Source organism: Chlamydotis macqueenii, chromosome 2 (assembly GCF_036417535.1).
Source record: "Chlamydotis macqueenii isolate bChlMac1 chromosome 2, bChlMac1.mat, whole genome shotgun sequence".
Classification (NCBI taxonomy): Eukaryota; Metazoa; Chordata; class Aves; order Otidiformes; family Otididae; genus Chlamydotis; species Chlamydotis macqueenii.
In genome coordinates, this window is record NC_141557.1 from 70395001 (window position 1) to 70422488 (window position 27488).

Here is a 27488-nt window from a genome sequence, read left to right on the forward strand (position 1 = left end):
TTTACAACCACCAGAGCCCACATGATCAGTTCCTCGAGCCATCCTTCCTCTGCTTTGCTCTGTCCTGATAGACATTTCTCAGAGCTGCTGTCATTTCAGCTCATAGCGAAACCATACATGGTGCTGAAAATGACCAACATACTCTAGCATAGGTAAAACTCTTCCATAGCTGCTGCTTCTGCCCCTCAGCTCTCAGGAGCCACTGTGCAGTTCACAGGAGACATCTTTAGCACAGATCATAGAATTATAGAATGGTTAGGGTTGGAAGGGACCTTCAAAGGTCATCTAGTCCAACCCCCCTGCAAGGAACAGGGACATCTTTGATTAGATCAGGTTGCTCAGAGCCCCGGTCCAACCTGGCCTTGATCGTTTCCAGGGACGGGGCATCCACCACCTCTCTGGGCAACCTGTTCCAGTGTTCTATAACCCTCATTGTAAATATTTTTTTTCCTAATATCTAATCTAAATCTACGTCCCTCTATTTTGAAACCATTACCCCTAGTCCTGTCGCAACAGGCCCTACAGAACAGTCTCTCCCCATCTTTCCTGTAGGCCCCCTTGAGGTACTGGAAGACCAGGAGAAGGTCTCCCTGGAGCCTCCTCTTCTCCAGGCTGACCAGCTCCAACTTTTCTTCCCCTGACCCTGAAGGCAAGGTTTGCACACCGCACTGGAAGTTATTTCTCTAGGAGAGGGTACCCACACACACTGGTATGGCTTGTTGCCCAAACTTTGCTGTGCCAGTAAAATGACAGTCCTTTCTCTACTTCGTGCCAGGCTTCCTTTCCTTAAGGGAAATGCCTGCTAAGTACAACACAGCCTGCATAAAATAAACAACTTCTAGGCCCCTCCACTGCACCCTTTCCTCCTCCTCTTCCCGAGATACCAATGAAATTCTTCTCCTTTTGGGGTTTCCTGCCCTCCACAACCACTGGCTACCCTTCTAGCTCTCAGCCCCCAGGCTTAGGTTTGGTTATTTACTCAACGGGGAATGACATTTGTCAATTCTAATGCATGGTGTTAAACTGTACAATTTAAAAGCAGTTATAACCTTAAGCACAATTAATTAATTGCAGCATTTAGGAGATTACAGGTTTAAAACACTATATAAACATCAGGCTGGATTTTCAGGCTATGCGCTTGAAGGTAGGCCATGGAGATGGCATTGCCTTTCCATTATCTTTCCACCCATCGCCCATGTTGTTAATGGCAGCAAATAATAGCTACAGGGGTTGCTATCATTTCCTCCATCTTGCAATAGTGTCACAGCCTGTTCCTCTGTCAGCAACTGCTGGAGGAAAGTGTTTGTTAGAAAAACCTCCACCTACTTGTGAGATGCCTTCTCACATACCTCCATGCTAAGGATACTGGGAAGGAGTGTGAACAGTCAGCTTCAGGTTCAAGATATCCTTCAAACCTGTTCCTGGGGTTTGGCTATGTCTTCACAGAACTCTGCTCTGCAGAACGCACATCACTTGGGATTAAATAGCCAGTGCAGAGGTCTATAGTATTGCAGCTTGCCTGCATCTTCCCCCAGAGAGCTTAATTCACAGGTATGTTTGTGCTATACTGACTTTTTCATTCCCTTTCCTCAGATAACAAAATATCCCTTGAAAAGGAAAGTTTGTGAACTGATTATTGTTTTCAAGAAACCAATGAAATCTTCCAGTGTTTTTTTCAGAGGCTTTTCACTTTTCAAACCAGATTGGTGGGGACTATTCTTGTGATTCGAAGTGCAAGAGTCCTGCATCCTTTGCTTGTGGAGAAACTGAGGCAGAGCATGAGGCCTTTTCTGCAGTCACCCTGCAGGCCTGTGATGGAAATAGAAATAAAACCTCTAGTCCCTAGTCCATTGCTCTGTTTGTTAGGCCATTCTGTGTCTCACACTGTCATATTTCCCATGATGGACAAAATTCCAAACTTTATCATCATCATCAGTAGACCATTGCTCAGGAATAGACCATTAAGTAACTCTTTCTGCTGTATGCTTTCTGCCATTGTTCCTATGTGGTGAAGACCTGGTACTGCTGTTAAAAGTTATAGTGACCCAGGGGAACTGGCTGACTACTTACTCAGATTAATTTCCTGATTTTCAGTCAGATAGTTGGTTGCAGTGGCTTCTACCCTATTTTCCCTTCTCGATTCTATTCTAACTCTTTGCTGATCGCTCCTGTCAGTCACTTCTTTCACATATTGCTTGTGGAATTAGGGTCATCTAACAGCGGTATTCTCTTTGCAAAACTGTGCAATTTATTTGTTTCTGAAAGTACCTGGAGTTTCCTCATGATTAAATCTGACCAACTCTTTTGCCTTTCTTCTCTTCAGCAAATATTGAATTTGCCAGAAATCTTCATGTTGACTATCCAAATGGGAAATCTAATAGACAAATTTATCTGGGAGATATATTTGGGGTTAGAACACCCAAACCTGGAACCTATGTCCACCTGTTTCTCAATTGCTAGGTGCATGATCTCAAGGTGAGCCAATGTTGGCTTTTCTCTTTTCTCCAGAGAGGTTTAAACCCAAAACACTCTGTAGAGTGCCGTAATGTTCAGATTGGCTTGATAAAGCTTCTGCTTAGCAAAAGGCTTCCAGCAAACAGTCATGACGGAAGCACCAAATCTCCAGGAATACGCCGTCTTTGGCTGACGGCAGGGTATGAAGGCAGTTGCTCAACTTCAGATAGATGATGTGTGTCACAAGCAATCCCATAACGTAGGACTACTGTACTTAGCATTTTATTGTAGGCCTGTAAAGCAAATGTTAATCTATTTTAGCATTCCATATATTTTTCTTCAGCTGTTGTGATCAGAAAATGTGCAAGTGACTTGTACCAATTTGCACTGTTTTTAGTGTTCACCATAGCCACAGAGCTACATAGATTTGGTCCAACTAATCCTGAGAAGAGCTCTGTGGCACGACACTGTTCGCATTTTTACTAGATAGGTAAAATTTCCCACTCAAGCATACAGAGGAAATATATGGCAGAAGAAATTAGACTGGTCTTTTTGGGGTGCTGACCGTGTATGTAGGCTGCAGAATCCAGGCACGGGGCTTTTTGAGCCTCCTTCCTGCCTTGCACCTGATGGTTGCATAGACACCTTTGGAGACTGAGGTGCTCTGGCTTTTCCCTGGAAGATGAAGGAAAAGCTAATTGCGTTCTTGTGTATCTTGCACACTTGTACAAAGGCTAGGGGCAGTCTAAGCCTAAATGTTGATGATTCAAGTTAAAATTGCCTCCAGATGACAAAAAGTGTTATTTTTTATTTCTTTTTCTCCTATCATCCCCAATACAGGAATCTATTTTCAAAACTAGATTGTCTTTCTAAAATCAAAAGCTCTAATTAATTCTACCATTTTATCTGCAACAGGCACTGTTAATATCTCATATCATGCTCCAATAAACTTGCCCACAGAGATTAACAACATTTGAGGGGGGGGGGGGGGGAAGAAAAGAAAGAAAGCTCTTACCGTGGAAGACCAGAAACTATTCTTCTAATTAGCCCAGGTACAGTATTAACATGTCTACACTGCTCCTGGGAGCAAATTAGTGTCTACGTGGTGCTCTGCTGCACCACCTCCTAGCTGCAGAACTAGGTTGAATACATGACACGGAAATATGACGTGGTGCTGCATGCATCCTGTGGGGAGAAACCCACTGTAAAATAGAGCAGTTCTGCTCCTTATCAAATGCCAAAGTAGAGAGAAGGTGTTGCCTAAGGGATGGTTAATACCAAAGATACTTCAACTGCAGCGGAGCAATATAAGTTCTGTCTTACTCAAGCACGTAACTGGATGAGGATGTTGACTCAGGAATAAACAGACCAAAAAAAGGGCTTTGTGAAGGAACCATGTTGTCATATCAACTTGATCACAAAAATGTCAGCAAGTGTAGTCTGTTTACAGAGACCTAGAGATTGAAGCTTTTTGAAGAGGATCTAATTTAATTCCAAAAAGATGCTACGTACCCACTGGAGAGATAGTGAATGCAGATGAAAAATGGGCATCTGCTGGAAACTCATGTTTATGCTGCATGTGAAGGAAATGGGAGCTTGCAACACTAGATATTTGTGTTGGACAAAATGATTTGCATAAAGGATGGCACCAGAAATATGAATCAAAACTGTAACCTTTTTTTCTTAAACAATGGCAGAGTTTAATAATTCAAATTCTGTGTATGTGGTTCTATGCTTTCTGATTCCAACAGGGACTTGAAATGGAAATGCCAAACCAAGTATGCAGGGTATGATGGATCACCATGTATGCATAGGAATAAAAAGGGTTGTCATTGGAAGTAATTTTGCGTTGAATTACACAATGTGTAATCCAATTGAAATCAGCCGAACGGTACAAGGTGTAATGTAGTGTGCAAAACGTGATCCATTGCATGCGATTTCAACAACAGGGAATACTGTACCACTCATCTAAGTAATGTGCTAAAATTGAATTTGTGAAAGGTAGGGGGAGAAGAATTGTGAAGAATGGATGCATTTTATAATTGAGAAATATTCTTTCAGAAGGTGACGGAATATATATTTTTAAGGCTAATTTATTACACTTGGAAATTGTTTGCTTCATAACAGTCCTGCTGGACCCTCAAAATTCAGCAAGTTTCCTCACTGGAATAGTGCGGGACCAGCCGAGCCTGCCAGCCTGGGAGCTCTCGGTATCCATTTTTCCCATTGACATGTGTCACATTATCTAATAGTGTTTCTAAATGAACTCCATCATCATCAGTAAATCGCTTTCTCATGCCTCTGATGAACAGCATTTCCACAGGAAAAGCAGCAGGTCTTGCACTGGCATCCCTTGGCATAGTGCCCTCTACTCACAGGAAAGAAAAAAAAAAATAAATAAAATTCCCATGCTGCACCCTTGCTTAAACATCAACAAATATTCTAAGTCTTCCAGGAGTGAAGTGGGGGAAAGAAAAGTGAGTGTTTTGAGTGTGATACGGCGTTTTTCAGGTGTCGGGGAAGGCACAGGACGGTCTGTGTTGCTCAGGCTCATGAACGGCCCTGTTGCCAGTCTCCTGTCAAAGCTGACAAGTGCGTTTATTCAAGGCTCGCAATATAAACATAAGACACGGTTTTGCGGTTTACTCATTACCAATGGTCTCCTCTGAGGACAAGGAAAATTACATATGATACCTCTAAAACTTTTTAAAATTGAGAAGTCACCCAGTGTTGGTAGTATTTAACAAACTGTATTTTCCAAATATAATCATCTGTCCAGTCACTTGCTTAATGCTCTTCCATTTGAGGATGCTCTTAATTCCACTGAATTCTGCCTGGTACTCATGAAAATGTAGCGTAATAGATGCCATGGTTCTGTAACAAGAATTAAACTTCTGGTTAACTCATAATAATTTTCTATTTTTTTTCCTTGCCAAAATGAGAACTGAGAGTTAACAGTGTTTTGTGGATTATATATCAATTCACTATGTTCTTCAAAACTAAAATTTTATTTTTAACATCTTCCTATCATTTAGATGTGAGTAAATCTAGCAACAAAAAATTTTGGTACAAAAACTCAAAATGTTTCCTTGTGAAACTTTTAAACTTTCCTAAATTATTTTCCAGTTCTAAATCATTATTTAAATCAACTAAGAACCTATAAATTCAGTGGAAATCAAGTCGGTTTTTCACTGTCCATGTTTATGGAGTTTTGGCGGATGATTATTTTTTTCCTGCGCTTTCTGCATTCTGACAGGTTTTTTTTTTGTTTTTTTTTTTTTTTTTTAAGGGGGCAGCTGTCTTTCTCCTCCTTTCTTATGCTTTAGTTGTTTTGACTGATTTTTTTTTTTTTTAAATAATTCTGTATAGCTTTTTTTTTTTTTTTGAAAACTACAGATTAGAAGCAAAGGCCCATATCTACAAAGAAGCAACTTGCAGATATCAGACTCTGTCAATGTAGGCACTACATCATGAAAATTAACGTGTGGGAGTGCTAGTCACAAGGCCCACCATGTCTTGAGAAAGGATGGATAAACTAAGCAGTTAGAAATGCAGGAGGTGGGACGCTTCTATCTCCTTCCTCCTGATTTCAAGTCTTAGTTCTCGCTGGACAGGTTGAGTTGGGCACCTCTCTTAGAGCACCCCAGGGTGCTACTTTGGCTTATGTGGTCACATACTCTTCTCAAAAAGAAACTGGGAAATGTGCTAGCAAATAACTTTGTTTGGGCTGCCCAAAGGGCCATATCTGCAAACTAAGAAAAAAAGTATCCTTAGGGAAAGGAGGACTACTCTTTTTCATTGCTGGATGCATCACTGTTTCAAAAGAACTTTGGGTCAAAATGTTGCCTTAGACTGGAATTTTGTCTTTCCAAGATGCTTGTCTTATTCTATCTTATGCAAAAGGCTTTTATGAGTTGCCTTATAATGCCCAGCAATGTTCTGCCAGGTCATTGGTAGAGACACATGTTGACTACTCTGTTGCCTGAAAAGGAAGAGCTGTTACTTAATAAGACAAATTTGCTGAGATCACACTCTGCATCCTGTCTTATAATGAAAGCTGGCTTATGCCAAAATTTTTGCTTTTATCCTGAAAACAAGCACCAGTAAATGCTTATTCAAGCCTTTAGTAGTCAGACATAAGGCTATTATTAATTCCTTCACTTTTACATCAGTCAGGAGACAACAAATCCAACAGAGTTTTGTCTATTATTTCATTAAAATAAAAACTAATCAATAGTAGAATATGAAGGACAATGGAATAATTGCCTTTCATCCAAAATCCTTGCTACATCCTTGATATGATATTGATACTGACTATCTTGATCCTTTTTGTGGAGTAGAAGACCTTGTAGAAATGCAGCTTAGTCATGCCATTTCTGTGGTATTCTCAGGACATAGACTTTATAATTGACTACAGACATCTTAGCTTAAAAGCCATCTTGGAGTTTCATCCAGTCCTAGTAATACGTGTGCAGTCCCATGGGCTACATCCGAGGATTATGCTAATTTTATTAGCGACTCCTCTTACTTTAATTAAACTGTATAAATTCCCACCTGGTCACTGTTGTGCCAACACCCTTCTTTCAATTTTTATTTGAATGTATAGATAATTTGGGGTTTTGCACTTCAATTCTGATTTCCTGAATTATCCATTGTGTTTTTCACATGAAATAACAAAATTTTGAGGGGTGAATAGAGTTTCAAATTGAGTTAATGGGCTCAGGTGAACCTCTGGACCTGAGTTTCCAAAGTTGGCTAGCTCTTCACAGGAGCAGATATTCAAAGTAACTTGCTGTCTGAAAGCACCAAGCTATATACTGCTGTTGAAAATACCTGCAAGCAAGCTCTGTATTAACATTTACTTTACTGTGTTTATACGATGGAGCAGAGCGATGTGAATTCCTTAGTGGACTGTTAATTTACATGTTATACACTTTTCAAATATTTCCAAAAGCAAATATGAAATGATTAGTAATCCATTCACGTGCTTACAAAATGTTATTAGCAAAATGCCTTGGGCAGTATGTTATGTTGACTAAAATTGATAATTTTGTGTTTTAAAACTAAAGCGACCTTCCCCAGCCTCCAACAAGTCTTAGGACATGACTAGAGCCCGGATGTTCTGGTCACAGCAGTTCTCAGGGTATGTTGAGTTGAGGGGGAGGAAAAAAAGACCAAAAACCTCACCAAAAAACCCAAAAGCAGTGATCTAAGGTTTGCAGTGATTTTACCTCTTCAGAAAACCTCACTGCAAGTCTTCTGTGGAGTATTGTAGCTTAAAATGGCTTGTTATTGATAAAATCAGCATAAGGAGGTTATTCTGGTCTTTACAACTTGTTCTACCTATGTATGTTGTTCTGGAGAAATCAAACCTGTTTCTTCTTTTCACTTCTGTATAACTTTCTCCAGCTGTGTGAGGTTCTGACAGAGCAAAAGCCCTGGACAAAATATCTCATACTTCTCAACAAAGGGTTCAGGTGGTTCTTTTTTTGAAGCGGACCAAAAAGCAAGCTGTTCAATGCTATTTGTCAATGTATCTCATTTTTGAACAATAGTTTCCATGCCTCACAGACTCAAATATAATATGACACTTCCTCCTAAATGCCTATTATTCTGTCCAGAAGAGTTGTCCAAAAGGCTACTCTTCAGAGTTTCGCACCAGACCCATAGAATAAAGAATATTGGGTATTAAAATTCAGTAAAAGCTGTTGTGATATTAAGACTGTACAAAAAGCCTATGTACTAGCTCGAGTACTGCTTGTATGGTTGCAACATACTTTCCAGCAATTTGCATTTACAGCTATGAAGTAATTGAATAGAGATGCATCGTCATTTTCTTTTTTAGCACATGGGTGAATTATTTTACCAACATGTGAAGGGGTGTTCATATAACATCACGGTGCTTTGTGCTAGAGAAAAACAATTACAGTGAATAAGGTAGAATGGCTCTGTTATTGCAGTACATAAGACTTTGATTACATACTGCCAAGATTCATACCAGCCTAGTAGTTGTTGACAGATAAAGTAACAAAAATGAAACTCATTTATTTTTTTCTTTATTGAGACCTCAAGGTAAAGCAAATTTTCAGTTCTTGTACTTACTACATTGAAGGAACAGAGACTGACAGTCAAAATGTGCCAATCCAGAAATATAAATTAAACCTAGTTTCATATCAAAGTTTCATTTAGACTGAAAAGGAGCTGCTGCTTGGATTACTTTTGAACCTAAAACAAATACATTGTAGACTGCTATAGCGTATCTTGGATGAATTAACTCCCTCATACATTTAGCTATTATGTATTTTTCAGGATATAAATATCTGCCAAGCAACTTTAAACTTTGTTATGGACTTATTATTTTACTTTCTCTCTGTTAAGTGATAATTTACTGTATTTGCAAATCTAGTGAAAGTAAGGATGGTTTTAATAGAGTGTAGCACTTTTGCTGAAGGAAGAACAAATTTTGAGGAAAAAGCTCTCCCCTCCCCACCTTGTGTAAAGAAAATTTGTCTGGCTTTACTGGGATTTCCTCTAGGCAGCTAGCTGTTGCATTATTCCTTGATAAGTCTATCAAATTACTTTTGGTTTTTTTTTGTAAACTTGATTAGTTTCTAAACAGCACATAAAGCTAGCTCTTGAAATGGAAAGTGCCAAAATTGGTGGTTTTATCCTATCAAAATCTTGGATTAGTTACCTAGCCCAACTAAATATAATTGCTATTCAGATTAATGAGGCAGTATTCTAGTATCCCCTCTGTAATTAAACACTTCTCTGGTTGAATACAGTATTAAAGATGCACCAGACGTTGAAACCTCAGTGGTGAAATTTAAAACTGTTGAAATTGGAGGGGTCAGCTGTGAAACACGAATTCCTCTGCAGCATGGGTAAATTCACTTGTAAAATGTGTTTCAAGAATAATTTGGGTTATGTTAAGGATACTGGACTCTTAAAATTTTTCTTATCTTTCCATCATCTAAATTTAAGATTTTTTTTTTTTCTCGTCTGTTCCTGAGCAAAAGTAACAAAAAGTGCACTTGTTTCCAGAATTACCTTTTCTGACCTTTCACAAGATGATAATTACAGTACTAGTATGCTTAGAGGTCTTGTTAAAAAAATTAAGCTTATAAAGTAGCAAAAAGTGCCTCTTTACTTGCTGGTGTCGATTTCAAAATTAACATTTTGGTTCATGTGCTTCTAATAATCGCTGACCCTTACTTCATGCGCTTTCCACAGGAAATGAATACAGCAGAAATTACTTTGACCCGTTGATGGATGAGGAAATAAACCCAAGGCAGTGTGGGATGGAGGTCAGTGAAGAAGGTGAGGCAGAATTAAGTGTGTAATTTTGGTGTCAGAATATTCTTTTCCATTCATGAAAATGAGGTGACAAAGATCACATATGCAGTTCTATTTAAATATCGAGGTTTACAATTTAAATTATAAGCCTTACCCGCTCTGAACACGATAGGCAGGATGCATAGTCTTTGATCAAGGACAGCGAGTTAATGGACAGATAAAAGTGAGGCTGTGCTGTATTCACTCTGCTACCATCGCAAAATTAAGGAAGCTCTGAGACTGCTGTCTACACCATGTTCTCTTTAATTAACAAAATTAGTCCAGAACTGAGTACTAAGCTGTAGATTTTTGCAACCATGTTCCTGAAGTCCTTCCTGGAGAGCAACTTTATTACAGAGCTGAATGTGTGTTTGCCTAACAGAAGGAAACCTCAGAGTCCGTAGAAATTCCCAGCACGAGGAGGCTTTTTTGATTTTATTTTTGCCAGTTAGCTGAGAAGTTTAGCTTTACTATCTGTGGGCAACAGCCAGGAGTGGGAGGGTGTGACTCTTCAGAGCTGGGAGAACAGAAGTTATGCATAGGTATGACAGAGATTAACCAGGAGGTATTGTCTTTCACTGGGAGCGGAGGAAATTTTCCTTTGCTGTCATGGCTTTTAGATAAAAAAGGGTGGGAACGGGCCTGCCTGAATTTGCATGGACTTAAGTAAGAACATCATCATGGTAATGAAGTGCTTAGTTATGCACTGAATGCTTTGGCCCAGCTCCTGTTGTTAAGCACTAACAACCTGATAGCACGCAAGACCCAATGCTCCTGTGTTACCTTCCTAGCCCTTCACTTATTTAAACCTTGCGCTTATTTACACCACAGAGCCTCTCTAGACATCCAGTTGTAGTCAAATCTAAAAAAAATTTGTTTATTGTAAAGGATCTCAAAGTATGTCACTTCTGAAATTCACGAGAATATTTTACTTTGAGTAGATATGGAGATTTAAACTTCTGAGGCAAAAACTTGTGTGACTGAGAAAGGCAGGCTTTAATGCACATCAGTAACTTGAATTTATGTGTACTGGTGAAAAAAATCTAGGTTTGTCAAGATTATATCTAACCCCTATAATTTCCCCGTTCATTGTATAGGACAGCAATGTAATACCTTGGAAGTCAGTTTTTGGCTCAGAGTTTTTAAGTGAAAGATTTTCTTTCTGTAGGTACTGCCATGGTTCATCTTATGAATAGGCTTCATGACTCACGATCTGCTTCATAACCAAAGAATTAAAGTGGATTGAATTTCTGTATCTGTGTGTGTGTGCCTAAAAACGTGTATGGATAGAGTGCTGACACACGAGACACATGGAAGTACAGTTGTCGTTGTGAGAAAAGGTTCTTTTGCCCGCGAAATATTCCCTTGCCTGTGTTGAGGAGGCTGAGTGATACACAATTGTTTTTTGGTGGTTTTTTTTTTTTGTTAGTTTGGTGATTTAAATATTTATTTATTTGTTTATTTTAAATCTGGAACAGATGAAAGGTCTGAGAAAGTCCATCCAGTTCCAGTGGTGGGAGTGGAGAGGTGGTTTTAGGCACTTGCATATAGGGCTAGACCTGAGATCCATGTGTAAACAGCTGTCCTTTGGTGTTCCTTCTTTTTCTGCCCGGCAAAAACGTCACTCAAAGACTGGGGTAGCACTTGTTTATTACAGGTCTGTTAGCAATGGTACTGCCCTCAGGTTGCTTGTGTTGACATCTGTAGAGCAGTTATAACTGGGCAACTTGACTGTAGACAGCCCTACTTGAGCAGAAGGGCTAGACCAGATGACCTACAGAGCTACCTTCCCACCTCAACCAGTCTGATTTGGTGATAAACCAGGCTCATTGGCTGGCTTCCTTTTCCTTGCAGAAGTGTTAAATAAGTGGAATTACATTTCTACGTAGTCAATGGAGTTAAAAGGACAGTCAGAACTGAAGTCTGGTCCTGCACGGTCATCCTCTGATTAGAAAGCATATTCATTTACCTTATTTTTCCATTTAGCAGCTGGTCACTAACAAGAGACAAAAGCAAAACAAAATAAAGAAATCAGTGTGCACTTTAAAGTTACACTCTTCTTATGACTTAATCAAGTCAGGCCCAATGCCCAAGGAGAATAGGTGGTGAAAAGCAAATCTTCAGCCACTAACTCTATTATACAAAGTTAAATATCCTTTTAATGTGTTCATCATATGGGATTCTTTAATGGGTTATTCTGTGAAAATGAAGATATTAGCAATTATCTTTTCCATATTTGATAAATTAAATTTGTTCTGGAAATTTGTCTGAGTTGATAATGCCCTGAGAACAAACAACACTCCACTATGGATTTGTCCCGTCAAGGGAACGTTTCAATGTTACATGCTAAAAGAAATGTAAAAGATTCTGTAATTGCAGAAAAGATTTGCAAAAGCCTCCCTCTTTGAATGCTCAGCCTAACTGAAAACTTTGCTCTGAAATGTCATAGTAAAGAAAATTTATTCTTTGAGATTCTTTCAAACACTTAAGTACAGCTTCAAACGACCTTAGGTGGCTTTTTTTAAATTCACCTACCTTGTATGCGTTTCTTTGGTCTTCTACCTGCCTGTCTTCACTGACAACTTAGAGAAGTCTAGGAGACCTGAATGACCTCCACTGCTCATTTCTCCCTTGAATATAGACACTTGAAGTAATTTTTAGGTTCTAGGTATGTGTGCTTCTTTTAAAAATCTGCAGCTGTTACTGGGAATTTGAATGAATAACCAGCCACAAGATTAAAATTCATAGTGCGCTGTAATGACTACTCATACTAGATAATGTGTTAGTATTATGGACAGCAAGGTAAAATTTCTAATAAAGATCCAAATTAGAAAAGAGATTAGGTACTTTGATTTTTGTTAAGTCAAACAGAATTTGTCTGGCAATTTGAATATAAATAATCATTTCAACTAATCTGTTAGCAGAATTAGTAAACTAGTTTCAATCCTGATCAAGATATATTATTGCTTACCCTTTAAAAGTATATGATTATATATTTTTTATTTTAAAACTGGTTTTCATAACTCACAAGAAAATTACAGTCACCTCTGCTATGAAACTAGCACTATCACATTGGGTTTGTGTGGCCAGATTTTGGTGCAGGCTGCTACACAGGGGTGGCTTCTCTCGGAAGCTGCCAGAATCTTCCCCCATGTCCAAGGGAGCCAATGCCAGCTGGCTCCAAGATGGATCCACTGCTGTCCAAGGCCAAGCCCACCAGGGATGGTGGTAGCACATCTGTGATAACGTGTTTAAGAAGAGGGAAAAACTACTGGGGAAAGCAGCAGCTAGAGAGAGGAGTGAGAATACCTGAGAGAAACAGCCCTGCAGACACCCAGGTCAGTGAAGAAGGCAGGGGAGGAGTAATGCGGCTCCTGGCCGAGATTTCCCTGCAGCCTGTGGTGCAGCCCATGGTGGAGCAGGTTGTCCCCTTGCAGCCCATGGAGGAGCAAGAGATCCACCTGCAGCCGGTGGAGGACCCCATGATGGAGCAGGTCGTTGCCCAAAAGAAGCTGTGACCCTGTGGGAAGCCCACGCTGAAGCAGGCTTCTGGCAGGACCTGTGGCCCTGTGGAGAGAGGAGCCCACACTGGAGCAGGTTTGCTGGCAGGACTTGTGACCCTGTGGGGGACCCAGGCTGGAGCAGCCTGTTCCTGAGGGACTGCACCCTGTGGAAAGGACCCACGCTGGAGCAGTTTGTAAAGAACTGCAGCACATGGGAAGGACTCACATTGGAGCAGTTCATGGAGGACTGTCTCCCATGGGAAGGGACCCCACGCTGGAGCAGGGGAAGAGTGTGAGGAGTCCTCCCCCTAAAGAGGAAGGAATGGCAGAGACAACGTGTGATGAACTGGCCGCAACCCCCATTCTCCTGTGCCGCTGTAGGGGAGGAGGTAGTGAAATTTGGAGTAAAGTTAAGCCCAGAAAGAAGGGAGGAATGGCGGGAAGATTTTTTTAAGATTTAGTTTTTATTTCTCATTACCCTACTCTGATTTAATTGGTAATAAATTAAATTAATTTCCCTGAGTCTGTTTTGCCCATGATGTTAATTGGTAAGTGATCTCCCCGTCCTTATCTCGACCCACGAGCCTTTCTTTTTATTTTCTCTCCCTTGTCCAGTTGAGGAGGAGGAGTAATAGAGCAACTTTGGTGGGCACCTGGTATCCAGCCAGGGTCAACCCTCCACAAATATGAAAACCATTTTTAAGTGTCAAATGGCTTCTTAACTTTTGTATTTGAATGTATTTCTTTGTAGTTTAAAGTAGTGTTTCCTGAAATAAGAACTGGAAGAAATGAGAGAGATTTCACTGCTTGGTTTTAGGTTTGTGGGTTGTTCTTTTTTTTTTAAGATCGAGTGGAATTTGAAGAGCAAATCCTGTATGATAAACTGATGAAGCTTCTAGATGAAGAAAACAAGATGCTGGACTTCCAAGGTAAATAACAACCATTTACATAAAGAAAAATAAAACTCTTTTGAGTCTGGAAGTGGGGAGGAGAGTGGGTAATCCATTCCCTTGAACTCAGAAGCACAAGTGACGTTGACTTTAATGCGAGTCTCTAAGATCTTTTTTTCCCAAAATGTTTTTGTTTTGCGTCATATTTATGTGGTTTTAAGCATAACTTAAGTGGTGTACTTTCTCTAGGCTTCTTCATTGCATGTTGAATTCCACTCATAGGAAAGACAACTAGAAATGTCATTGCTTAAATGCTCAAAGCTAAAAATCTAAATCCTTATTTAAGCTCATAAATGGGTGGGCCTTTTGTCAGATCCACTGGTCATGTCAGACAGTGTTTGAGGTTATCGATGTAAGAATTTATACTAGCAGGCAAGTAAGAAAATTATTTCTATGGCTTTGCTAGAAATACTGAATGGATGTTCCATCTACAGCAAAACAATGAAGTGTAGGAGAAGAGATTCCTTCAGCTTAATCCAACAGCCTTACTTTGGTTTCACTTATTTCTACGAGTGTTTTTTAACACCCACTTTATTCACCAGACCATTACCACCACAGCCTTTACATAAGGTATGTCTGCTGCTCTCTTCTGGTTCATCCTAGGAGAAGTAACATATGAACAAGCCCCAGCTTTGGGGCTGCTCTCGTATTTTTGGATATCCCACTCACTCTCCCTTCCTTTTCAGCAGAGGTCTTCTGTGCAAAGATATTTTCTCTCCTTTGTATCTGTATGAGATTTCCTGTTGTATGTCACTTATATCCAGGACCTACTCTGTCAGAGAGACAGAGCAGGTGGTTGCCTACAGCATTGGAGCTCCAGAAGCTGCAATGTGTTTTAAGACTGTTTAGGTTGCAAGCAGCTTTGTCTAGAAGAGGCAAATATTTTTGTTTTTCTAGGGTTGCAAAATCACTTGAACTGGATCTGGTCGTATCAGTAACATCTTTGAAACCCATTTTGTCTAATTTTAAATGCAAGGACAAGAAAGGAACACCATCACAGCTAAATTCATGCAGATAGTTTAAGCAAAAACCTTTAACAAATTATTAGCAAGCCCTCTATTGTTTCATGTTAATGTAGAGGTCCACATTGCTGAGAAAGGTTATGGCAGTGCTGCAGGTTGATTGCCGCTCTTAACCTGCAACAACATGAAGTAAAAACATATTTGTCTGTGAAGTCAACACTATCTCTATAAGAAACTTTGACATGGGCTGTCTACCTGTGGTACTTATGCAGTCCTCATCTAACATTTCTAACGTTTCATGATCTTCAGTAGCTTTATCATCAAAATAAACCTGTTTGATTAAGGAAAATGTCCTGATGTCATTTTACAAGCTGCCCCAGGGTGGGGTCCAGTAACCTTTCCATTAGCTTTCTGAAAGTTATCTTCTGGGACTCCCTCAAAGTGATGGAAGAGGGAGAGAGAAGCACTTCTGGGTAGCGGTTCAGCCCACCTCCCACAGGCATCTCTTAGCTGATTAGACAAATTGCACCCTGGAAGCCGTTCTCTTTTCTTTGGCTCTAGCAGAGTGTTGGACAACTGACTTAGGCTTGAGCATTGCTTTTTTTGCATGCCTAAAGGTAAGTGAACTGAATTGCAGTGTGGATATTGGTCCACTTTTAAGCAAGGGAACCAGGAAGTAAAGGAAAAACCTTTCCCATCTATCAGTGGTTACTATCTCCTTCAGCTAGCTGCCCAGAAAATTTATATTATATTACACATAACATTAATGAATATTGTTAAGATGAACAGATGCTTTACAGAGGATGATAGCAAATAGCATGTTTAGAGAGAAATAAGGTTTCACTGATCTCCTTAAATATTTATAATTTAAACTCACCAGGTATGTTTGAACTAAAAATGTGTTTTTCTCCAACTTAGTTTTATCAAACCACCATGAGAGGCAAAAAGCTTTTATTACAGTTTGGCTACGTAGGGTGTGAGACAGATTCAAATCTCTCATCCATCCAAAGCTGTTTGAATGTACACAGTGTGCTCTGTGGACGATGATCTCGCATTGAGGCTACTGAGGTTGCTGAGCTGCCAGCTCACTGATTCAATTCAAGGGCAAGCAAATGCATTAACATGACTGTCTCGCACTCCAGGAGCACATCAGAGTCCCTCAGGTAGGCATGAAGGCAGCGAATCGGGGAGATGCCACAGCCCACTTCTGTCTTGTGTCTCAAGCAGTGTCGCAGTGCTCTTGTTTCTTAAAAGTGCCATAAGGAGTATCAGAGCTAGTGTTGCAGGTGGATGTTGTGCCCCACTCTAGCTGTATTTTTTTTACTTTTCTTGGCTTAGACGAAACAAATCCAGAAAAGAGCAGGATTTTCCTGAGGAAGTGAGGCTTGGGCAGTCTCCACCTCTGTCTGCGTATATCGGACTGTATTTATTTCTGCCTGTCTGTGCTTCTCCCTCCCAACTTTTGAACCTGCGGTCCACTTCCAAACCCTTTTCTTAACAGGTCTTACCGATCTGACTTCCCTACCAGTGGGCAGCTGAGCAGAGCAGACAAGCATTATTAATGTCTCCACTGAGGGAAAAGCTAATATGGGATTTTGACCCTTATTAAATATGAGAAAATCCATAGAAAACTAGAATTCATTTGGTTCCACTATTACAGAACTGCTTCTTTTCTTCATTTGACCACTGAGCTGAAAAATCACGTAGTCATACAGTCCTAATTAATAGATGATCCTCAAAGGAGAGGAAAGAACATGGCTCAGAATTTATATAATTGTATATTTAAAGCATTTTGTCGCTGAGTAACCTGTTGGCCACTCTTGGTACATGTGAGATTATATTATAAAGCAACTTAAAAGGGAACACTGGTTGTTTGTTTTTCAGAAAAAGATGTAGACTATATTTTTTACCTAGGGATAAAATATCTCAAACAACGTATAATCATGATCCCTGCACATCCAAAATGAAGCTAGGTGAATACCATAAAAAAATATTTCCTATTATATTGTTCTTTGGCAACAACTGAAAAACTGAAGGGCAATGTTTTGCAGCATTTTAGTTGTTTGAAACTGAGGCATGAACCTTTGGTGATGTACTTTTAAAGCTACAATTTACACACAAAGTCTCCTAGAACCAAGCAGCCAAAATGCATGTTCCCTTTGGAGTTTATGGCTGCTTTATACATTCAAACCTATGTTGAGGTGTAGTCTGCTGGTGAACCTACACTTTAAATTCTCGTCTCGGTATATAAACCACTACCATCTCATGGACAAATGCAGGAGTAAATGAAGTTAAAAGCAGCCAAGCTAGAACCAGAGAGATTGTTTTAATTACAGCACAGCATCTGCAAATACAACCTGTGCTAAAGAGAAGTGATTTAAACTACATGGAAAGTGTGACTTGCACTGTTAAATACAGTCGAGGCAGCAAAACGTTTGATGCAGATGCTAGCAACTTGAAGAAGCCAGTTTTTAATTTGTTTATCAATTTATCAATAAATTTCCCCTTAAATTTTCAACCATTTTGTCCCATGTGTATGAAGCAGTAACATTTTTAGCACCATAGCTACTTTTTTACAGCAAGGAGGTGGAGGCTTTCTTTTGGTCAAGCGTTGCTCTGGTGCAGCAGCTCAAGCCCCTCACCTGTGGTCAGTTCAGACAAGGAGAAACCTGATGGTGACCGAGTTCCGGAGATCTCTTTGCAAAGCCAGCGTGGAAGGAATAGACCAGTTGAACAACCCTATTCTCTCTCTGTCTCTAGCTCAGGCAAATGAACAGTTTTTCTGACCATGATTAAATAAGCATATGTATCTTTTGATCAGGTATTTTTCAGATCTGAATCATGACTTATGTCTGTACTTTTAATAGTTACTTCCCTTGAAAAGACTTTTAAAAATGTTCTCTCTTCTTTTGCTCTTTTTCCACAAAATATGTGCTAATAAGCCCAGTGTCTTCCGCCAAAACTGAGTTCACTTGATATGATTCCTCACAAAAATACATGAAAAAGAAAAAGGATATTTTCATGAATCACTGCATGGTTCTCTTTGTGAACCAAATTTTTTAATTCCTTTTTTGATGTATAAGGACTATCTCTCTACACCCAGAGGATCCTGAGATAGGAATGTACAGTCTTCCCAGGATGTAAACTTGCACTGCTCCTGTGAAAGCAGTAAACCAGCAGATTTATACCAGCTGAGCATGTGGCCCATTGCGTACAACACAGCATTGAGTGAAACAAGCGATACTGCATCTTCTGCTGTTGGCAATGTTTCCTTTTCCGGCGCTTCCAGATTTTCTCTCTCCTAGACAAACCCTTAATGTTATAGTAAAAGTAAATGTAAATATTGTTTTGTTTTTGCAGTTAATAGTTGTAGGTCAAATCACTTTTCATTAGGCTTGTAAGATGCTACATGGAAAGACTGTGTACCCTAAGGTAATGGTTTGGGTTGTTTATATCTACTGTACACTTCCCCCAACATGATTTTGTGTTGTATCCTGTTGTAATTAAATAAAAAAAAACACCCTACTTCCTGTATGTTGGTGGCACTGAGGTGATTTAAGCACTCGGGAGGCTCAACAATTAAAGTCATTAAACAATGAGTAGTGAGCAAAACTGAAAATTTTAATAGCCTTAGTTTTATCTTTCCTTTTCTGGTCTTCATTAGAGAATGAGAGACTTCAAAGGGGAGTGAGGGGAAAAAAAAGTCTTTTAACGGCTTTCATGTCTTAGGATGGACAAAGAGAAAAGCAAATAACTGGATATGGCAGTTTCTTGCAGAGAAAGGCACAGAGAACTATAAAAACATGCACTTACACACAGAAATACGAGGCAAGACAGATAAAGTCAGATGTGGACAACCTGATATGTGTTATTTCTTAGTGATCCTAACATGGAGAAATGAGCAAAAATTGTTGTCTTTATTATTTATGACCCAAGCTAGTATTAGTAGTGTAGCAGATATCAATGAGAAGTTCTATTTTTTACATAGTATGATGAATTAAACTGAAAAAAAAGACATGGCTTCTCTTTAAGGTTGGCTTTATGAATGAGTTTTTTTTTATTTATGTGCAACGTGTACCCTTGATTCTGCATATGTCACTGCAGTGAAATCAGGCAAATGATGTGGGTGAGAGCAGAACTGAATGCAATTAATTAGGCAGGAGCTGTGTGCACACACCTAGGGGAGCCTCTGGGATGACTGAGAGGAAGATGAAATGCTCAGTGTGGCTCCACCTAAAACTCCCTTTCAATTGCAGTTATTCCTCTACTTCCTCAGTAGGGAAAGCAAAAATTGATCTAAATCTCAGTTCCTTTAAGATTTACAGGTACAAGGGAGCAAAGTCACCGTGGAAACGCAGAGCACCCTTTTGAAAAATTATTTAAGGAACAAACTTGGAACCCGCCAATTTTTCTACTGCTGTTATTTATTACTGCTCATTTTACGGCGTGAATTGTTGTCTTAAAATGTTGGTGGGCCAAATATGTTAACTGAGAAGGTAATAACCAGTGAATGAACTCCCATTTGCTAAAAGATAACCTGCCACTTTTGTTTTAAGCAGTCCGTGTAGCCAGTGAAGATTTTCCAGACTCTGTGACGCCTGTCAGCTCCAGTAAGGCACGTGACCTTCACAGGGAGCTTGAAGATGAAGTGATTCCTTCATATATCGAACAGTTTGAGAGAGATGTTCAGGATGACATAATTCTGCTTGGCAGCTTTTCACTGGAACAGGTCAGAGTTAAGAACTATAAGACAATTTTATTGCTTGCTTCATAACATGATGCTGGCTTGTTAACCTTGTACACCCCAATTCTATTTCACTGCCTGGCGATACGTAGACTAAAAGGGGAAAAGATAACCCATTTCGTTGGCTTGCTTTATGTGACTGGCACTTTGCTAAGCTAACAGCAGGACTTTTATCTTTGTCTCCATTTCAGTGTGAATAAAAATAGATTGCCTTTGTTGCTTCTTTCTTAAATAGTAGAGTGTCTCTGACTACTCTGTAGTAAGTATTGCAATTGAGTTTCAATCAAGAGCCTAAGCTTAGGACATCTCTCTCTGCCAAATTTAACAGAGGCTTATTCATTTATCAATGAGCAAGTTCAGATTGGAGTTGAGGAAGGATTTATGTAGCAATATTCATTGTACAGAGGATAAGATTATTCCCAAATTGTAAATCTGTTGTGTTTTCCAGGGTGGCGAAACTTCCTATGGCTTTTGTTTTGTCATTTTGCAGCATAAAGAGACAAAGTTGGGTTTATGTTGACAAAGGCACAAATTTTCAGGGCCAAAATGATACTTGTGGGCACCTAACTACCATTTGTCCCTTTGAAAAATCTCATACCAAGACTAGGGGACAGGAAGAGAGATTAATTGAGGAATCTATCATTTTTAATTAGCAACATGAGAACAGCGCACTAGCTCTTATGGGCTTAAAATAGGTTATCCAGTGACTGATAGTGATCTAAGCTTTCTTTTACTTTCAGAGGAAGTTTTTAGAATTTTTTCACTGCAGGGCTAAACCTCATCATTGCCTTCTGCATGTTCGTGAGGGACACATTTCCCTTCCTTGCTGCCTTCCTCTAAATACTTGTGTAGCTGTATTTCATTCCTTCTGAGTTTTTTGTAGCTGTATGCATCATGCATATAAGGTAGTTGGGGAATATTGTTCAAAGAACATGAAATGGGAGGGAAACATGAGGGAAAAAGACTCAGATGGTACTCGGAGCATCACCTACCTCCAGGGACTGATAGAGTAGGAACTTGGAAACAGGTGAACAGAGTGTACTGCACCTTCTCAGAGGACTTTATAATATGTTGAGAGTTTGCACTTTAACTAAGTTTGGGCTATTTGGATGCCACCAAAGTTTCATAAGGCCCTGTGACACCTGAAGGAACACAATAGATCTGTCAATCCTTTGTTTACTCTCCCTCTAAACATGGTCACTGGGAGGCTGTTCATCTTACTTGGACTCTTTTCGGAAGTGTTCAGCAAAGTTTGTTTCCTAGACAGGAGTAAGCTGTCTGGTCATCCCAAAACAATGTTCTACTTTTTAACTGACAACTGCATGAGTGAATCCACAAATAATATAATATAATACTGCATTTCTTCCTTATTTTCTTCCAAAAGAAAGAAAATCCTCATTTAACATGATTGAGCTGGTCTACCGTGAGTTTACAGATAGGAACTCAATACTTCATATTGTACAGAAGAGATCTTGAACACCTGTGTTTTCTGTCCGTTCCTCCCATACATCTCTAACTTCAGTTGTCCGTGCCCTGTTTAAGAATTCAGTCATACTGACATGGTAGCAGCTGTCACATCTTCACCCTGCAATGTGGAAGGCAACAAGAGGATCACTATAAAATCTATATTGTCTTCTAGATCAGTGATGTATACATCCATCTTTTCCTTGGAAGCACATAGAAATGGTACATTCAGCCCCTTTGAACAGAAAATGGAAGGTGAGATTGGAAGTAGAAGCTGCAAACATGTACCTCATGTCATATTAGTATTCAGAGACATCGAACTTCTTGTTCAGAAAAAACCCTTCCCTTCCTGCTGCAGGTTTAGTGAGTAGCAGATGTACTTTAGCCAGCATAATTCATGATTAGTTAATTTAATCTGCCATAATGACATAAAGTGAGCCTGAAACAAGCTTCTATCAATTTTACCGTTAGAGGTAACATAATATTTTCAAATGTCTACCAAACTGAGTAATTAACCCTCGGGCTGAGTTAAGGAATCTAATAGACATCTCTCTCATATTCCTTTGCTTTTACAAAATGAAAACAAAACATGGGAGCTTAAGGGTTAAAAATAACAAGTGAGAGTTTACAGTACATGAGACTGGTTTTATAAGCGAGGTTCAGAAACATACTTGAGTTGCTGCTGTTTCTTTTTAGTCTGCCAAAAATTCTCTCCAATGAGGCATCTGATTTGCACTAGAGCTTTGCTGGCAGTGTTGGCATGAAGAGGACAGTTGTATATTAACTATCTGTTCCTTAGTTCATTGCTTTTCTTCTCTTTGTAGCTTTGTAGCAAATGGGTGGCTTTTTTTTTTAAACAGCAGCTCAGTGCCTGAGATCACTATGATTAAAAGTTTTTGAAAGAGCTGATGCACTTTCCAAAATAATAACTTAAAGAAGGGTTTATGCAAGATTTTAGCTCTGAAACTTTAAGCCTTGTTGTTACTTATTTCATGTTCTGTTTTGTAAATGCAAAAGCTGATAGTTAAGGTTGGTAAGAAATACATAAGGGGAGGTCTGATAGATTCTTATAAAAAAACATTAAGCACATGTCAACGTTCTGTTAACATACACGTTACATTTGGAAAGCAGTACTGTTTCCTGTGTCCTACTGTGTAGGCCTACAGATTTCAAAAACATGTGCTTTTAATAAAGAAAAATAAAGTCTATTGAGAGAAAATCATAGCTTTGAGACTGTGTTGTGGTAGAAGCTGGGCAGGTACAACCAAGGCTGGGTATGCGAAATGCCACAGAGAAGCATCTGTTGTGAGACAACACAGGAATACGTGCTTATGGGCAGAACTTGATCTTACAGGGCAGAGAAATACGCAAGGAAAGATCTGATGCAATGCTGGTTTAGTGTGTTTGATTAAAGGCAAGATGCTCTCAAAACATGAGAGTCTGCTGAGTTTGAAGCATACACTGGTGATTGGACGGAGATTGCACTTGATGAGCCTTTGGCAACATAATCTTGCCAGTCATTAAATCAAATGCCATGAAAAAGTACCAGCTCAAGGATTTTCAGCTGTTTCTGAGCTGAGACAATAAAAGTGATAATGCAGTTTTATGTGGATTCTCTCAGAAGAAATTAATAGTGAGGCAATTGGAAGGATCAATACTTCCCCAGAAGTCAAGAACTACTTTCCTGCTCGGCCATCCTTTTCCTGCAACTTGATTGGTATTCTTAACTAAATGCAATTTGTTCACAACTCCCATCTCTCTCTACAGAATTTAGCCACTACATTTAGCCCTCTCTGCTGGGCATAACACCTTGCAGGACTTGATTATTACAACTATAATAATCAGTTTTGATCCATGACCTCGATATGAGTTACTCAAGAGCCTCTGAAAGTAAAGTGCAAGTTTTGTTCTTTGGTATCAGCTGTTGAGTTACAGTAGTAAGAAATAAGCTATTTGTTGCGCATGGAGAGTCATAAAATGTTCCCTTTCATCAAGAGATTTACCTTTTGGTTAAACAAAGGTTAATGCCTCTGGGCATTAGATCTAATATTCTTACAGGGTCAATAACGTCACTGCTCTGACTCCTTGCCAAGTCACAGAGAGATCAACTTATACGATGATGGAGTGACCAGCTTTTCTTTGGTTAATGGTGAATAGCATGTGGGTAAAATTTAGTTCTGTGTAAGATGATGACAAATCTACCCTCCAACCAGGAATTTAATCAGAGGGATCAGGCCTTGGTCATGTAAAACACCAATGCACAGTTGCTCACATGTTCTACCCCGTTGGATAATGCTGTCATTTATATCCTGATGGTACCTGCAGACCTCCCCTTATCAAAGCCATAGCCTAATAAACATTTTATAATCCTGTGTATGTTTTTTTATGAATACAATACCTGTGTGAATATGTGCACCTAAGAGCAATGTAGAATTGAAGGTGACTTTTCATCAGCCAAAACCTGGCTACTCCTTTTTGACATTTGCCAAGATTTTAAATGACTGATGTTCAAATGAGTAATTTTTTTTGTTTGTTTTACTGAGAATTGCAGGTCAAGAATACAAAAGATGGTAACGTTTCTTTTCATAGAAGCACAGAATAGTTTGGGTTGGAAGGGACCTTTAAACGTCACCTAGTCCAACCCCCCTGCAAGGAATAGGGACATCTTCAACTAGATTAGGTTGCTTAGAGCACCATCCAACCTGGTCTTGAATGTTTTTGGGGATGGGGCATCCACCACCTCTCTGGGCAACCTGTGCCAATATTTTACCACTCTCATTGTAAAAAAAATTTATTCCTTGTCTCTAGTCTAAATCTCTACCCTCTTTTAGTTTAAAGCCGTTACCCCTTGTCTTATCACAATGGGTCCTGCTAAAAAGTTTCTCCCTGTCTTTCCTATAAAGCCCCCTTTAGGTACTGGAAGACTGCTAAAAGGTTTCCCCGGAGCCTCCTCTTCTCTAGGCTGAACAGCCCCAACACTCTCAGCCTTTCCTCATAGGAGAGGTGCTCCAGGCCTCTGACCATCTTTGTGGCCCTCCTCTGGACCTTCTCCAGCAGTCTTTCCTGTACTGAGGGCTTCAGAGCTGGATGCAGTACTCTAGATGAGGTCTTGCAAGAGTGGAACAGAGGGGGAGAATCACCTCCCTTAACCTGCTGGCCACACTTCTTTTAATGCAGCCCAGGACGCAGTTGGCTGTCTGGACTGGGAGCAGACATGGCTGGTTCATGACCAGCTTTGCATCCACCAGTGCCCTTATATCCTTCTCTACAGGACTTTATCATGTCATTAAAGTGAGTGACTTCGTTTTAGGTAAGTTAAATGCTACGCTTTTTATATGAGTGTCAAAGTATCTCTACAATCTATTAGTATAATGGTTTCCATTTAGTTTATGTGGTACAGTAGGAATTGTGGGTATCTCCATTTTACAGAGGAAGAACAAGGGCACAGATAGACAGATACACCCATCAGAATTGCTTAGCACATAATTTCCTTTTGAAATTTGTCATTAGGCCAAGCTTATTGAATTTGTTACAGTCCTGCCAGGTAGACTGCTCCTGGACTGGTGAAAAAAACCCTTCACTAAAATCTGTGTTTGAGGGGAAAAAACACAAGGGAAACTTCCCAAAGCCTTAGGGTATTGGGCTTCTGACCCTTGGACTTCTGATGACACTCACTAGACAAGCCCTCAGATGTGCATCAGCACCCACCTAGCAGACCCAAAGCTGGACCAAGATCCCAGTATGTGTAGCCAGGGGACTTCTCTATCCTGTAGGCTGGCAGCCTGAGATTTCTAAATATCTTTATTCCATCAGGCTTGCTCCTGCTTCTTCAATGGGAAATGAGAGAACACTCTGAATTTTCCACCCTCATTGCTTCTGGACACTCAGATATACATACTTTTTTATTATTATTATTTTTTTTTATGAATGCTAACATAAGCAGAACTGTGGAAAAGCTGTTTTATATGTTTGTAAAGGGCCTGTCACTGTGCTATCACAACACCCATAATATTCATACAGATGGTCTTTTAAATTTGATTGCCTTATTCAGGAGTTACATGATTTTAAGTAAATATTTAGATGGAAGGAATGAAAATCTTCTATATTTCTTATATTTTTCACTGATAAAGGAGTTAACTTAGTTTTTACTATGTTCTTTCATTGTTTAAGATCAGAAGGGTAATTAAACAATTAAAGCAATTCTTGATATTCTATTGAGCTGGAACAATGAATCCTACAGCTACTGTAAATGATGATACTGCATTTGCTGCTGCTTAAGGTAATCTGACTGGTCAGCTCTCTGGCTCATTATCCTAATACAAATTCCAGTAAGGAAGTCTATTTCTATGGTTCAATAAACAGAGGCAATTGGAAAGATTCTTCAAAGAGAATCAGTGATTGCCAAGTTCTGTTGAAGTTTAAGTGACTTCATCAAATACTGACCACCTGTTAAAAGAAGTAGAACTTGTATAAGAATTATAAAGGAAAGGGTGAACTTTAGCAGTAAATACAGCCATGAACCTGCAAATATAGATATAGTGAAAACACATTTTTGGTTACTCATGTATTCTCCAGAATTGCATTTTCTTTTTTTTTTTTACCCCAGGGAGGTTGTCTTTGTATTTTTAATACATTTGGAGCCAAATTGTAGTCACAGGTGTAGCTAAGTCTACCGTTGATTGGCTTTTATGACAAGAGACTCCTCAGCTGGCTTAATAGACTACACAGATTCTACTGAGCTACAAATAAATTAATTACTCTAAGTGTTGTAACTTTTCTGCTTCTCTGGTCTTACAGTAGAGCTGAATTTGTCAGGAGGAATCTATGTTGGATGGTACTTTCAAGCTCTGCTTCACAGAACAGACTAATTCAGGTGGGGAAGGACCAGACCTCTGGAGGCTGTCTAATTCAGAGCAGGGCTAACTTTGAGGTATTGGACTTTCCATGTGTAATCTGAGTTTTTAAGGGCTTTGGAGTTCACAGTGGTTTGTTAATACGAAACATAACCAGGTCATCTGTAAGATGTGAGATGTAGAAGTATTAGGAAAGACAGTCCAGTTACATTACATGCATGCTTTCTTGCTTAGTACAAAAGTGGGAAATCATCACTGTTGCTCAGACTGCTGGGAATCTGTTAACAAAGTTGGCTTCCTTCACTACTATGCTAGACCCTTAAACAAGATACAGCTTTGAGGACTATGTGGTTACAACGAGAACATACACTAAAGTACATATGTTCACTCAAAGATGTGTCAGTATAGTGTGAGGTTATGATACAATTGCTCATGTCAGAATTCAAATCAGAGGAGGGCTTACATTTCCGCTAAAAATGTGAAACGATTTCATCAGGGAGATGAAGCAGGATGTGGATGTGCAGGAGGGCATCTGTTCTCTACAAAGAAAAGTCATTAGGCTTGGCAACTTGTCATTGCCTCTGTGTTTAAGACAATCACATAGTAAACTATAGTTAAAGCATTGTTTCTCTCTCTCTAATTTTCATATACTAATTGTAAGTAAATACCTTTTAATTATAAAGGGTTCAAGTGCATGTCTGCACACTTGAAACAGAACATGATGTGAAAGCAGTATAAATGGAAGTTAGTGGATAAAGTTAAAGCCTATGCTTTTAGATTACAATTATAGAGACAAATTTGTGAGGCAATGCTTCACTGACAGTCAAAAAAAGAATGGGAACTCAGAAAGACGGGATAGACTGTAACCTCAGACATAAACATCAGTTTTTGATGGGGCTATAACAAGCAAATTAGTTACTATGACTCAGTTTTCCCTATTTGCAAAACAGATGAAAAATTAGATACCTGTTTTAGAGGGGAGTAAGAGGATTAAAGGAGTAAAGTTTCATAAGAGACTTTGAAAAGACTATAGAAATAATAAAAACATTCTGTGCTGAAATTAGCAAACATTTTTAAATTGAGGAAGAATGGGGAAAAACCACAAAAAAAAGGTCTCAGTATTTCCAATTGGTATTTCCTTTCAGATTTTCTTCAGTTGTTTGTGCCATGATTTACTGTCAGTATCCAGAAAATAGAAAAGATTGTAAACCTCTGTCGTTTCT

The 27488-nt window shown here is 39.3% G+C and overlaps 1 protein-coding gene across 1 annotated transcript in view; it reads left to right on the forward strand.

Annotated features, from left to right (window-relative positions):
- LOC104477581 (orofacial cleft 1 candidate gene 1 protein homolog) overlaps positions 1-22795 on the forward strand; it is a 31765-nt gene extending 8970 nt beyond the window's left edge. The window contains exons 4-7 of the mRNA XM_010117733.2: positions 9688-9774; positions 14138-14221; positions 19764-19934; positions 22689-22795. Coding sequence (XP_010116035.2) covers positions 9688-9774; positions 14138-14221; positions 19764-19934; positions 22689-22795 — 449 coding nt within the window. The remainder of the gene's footprint in view (positions 1-9687; positions 9775-14137; positions 14222-19763; positions 19935-22688) is intronic.
- The last annotated feature ends 4693 nt before the right edge of the window (positions 22796-27488 follow it).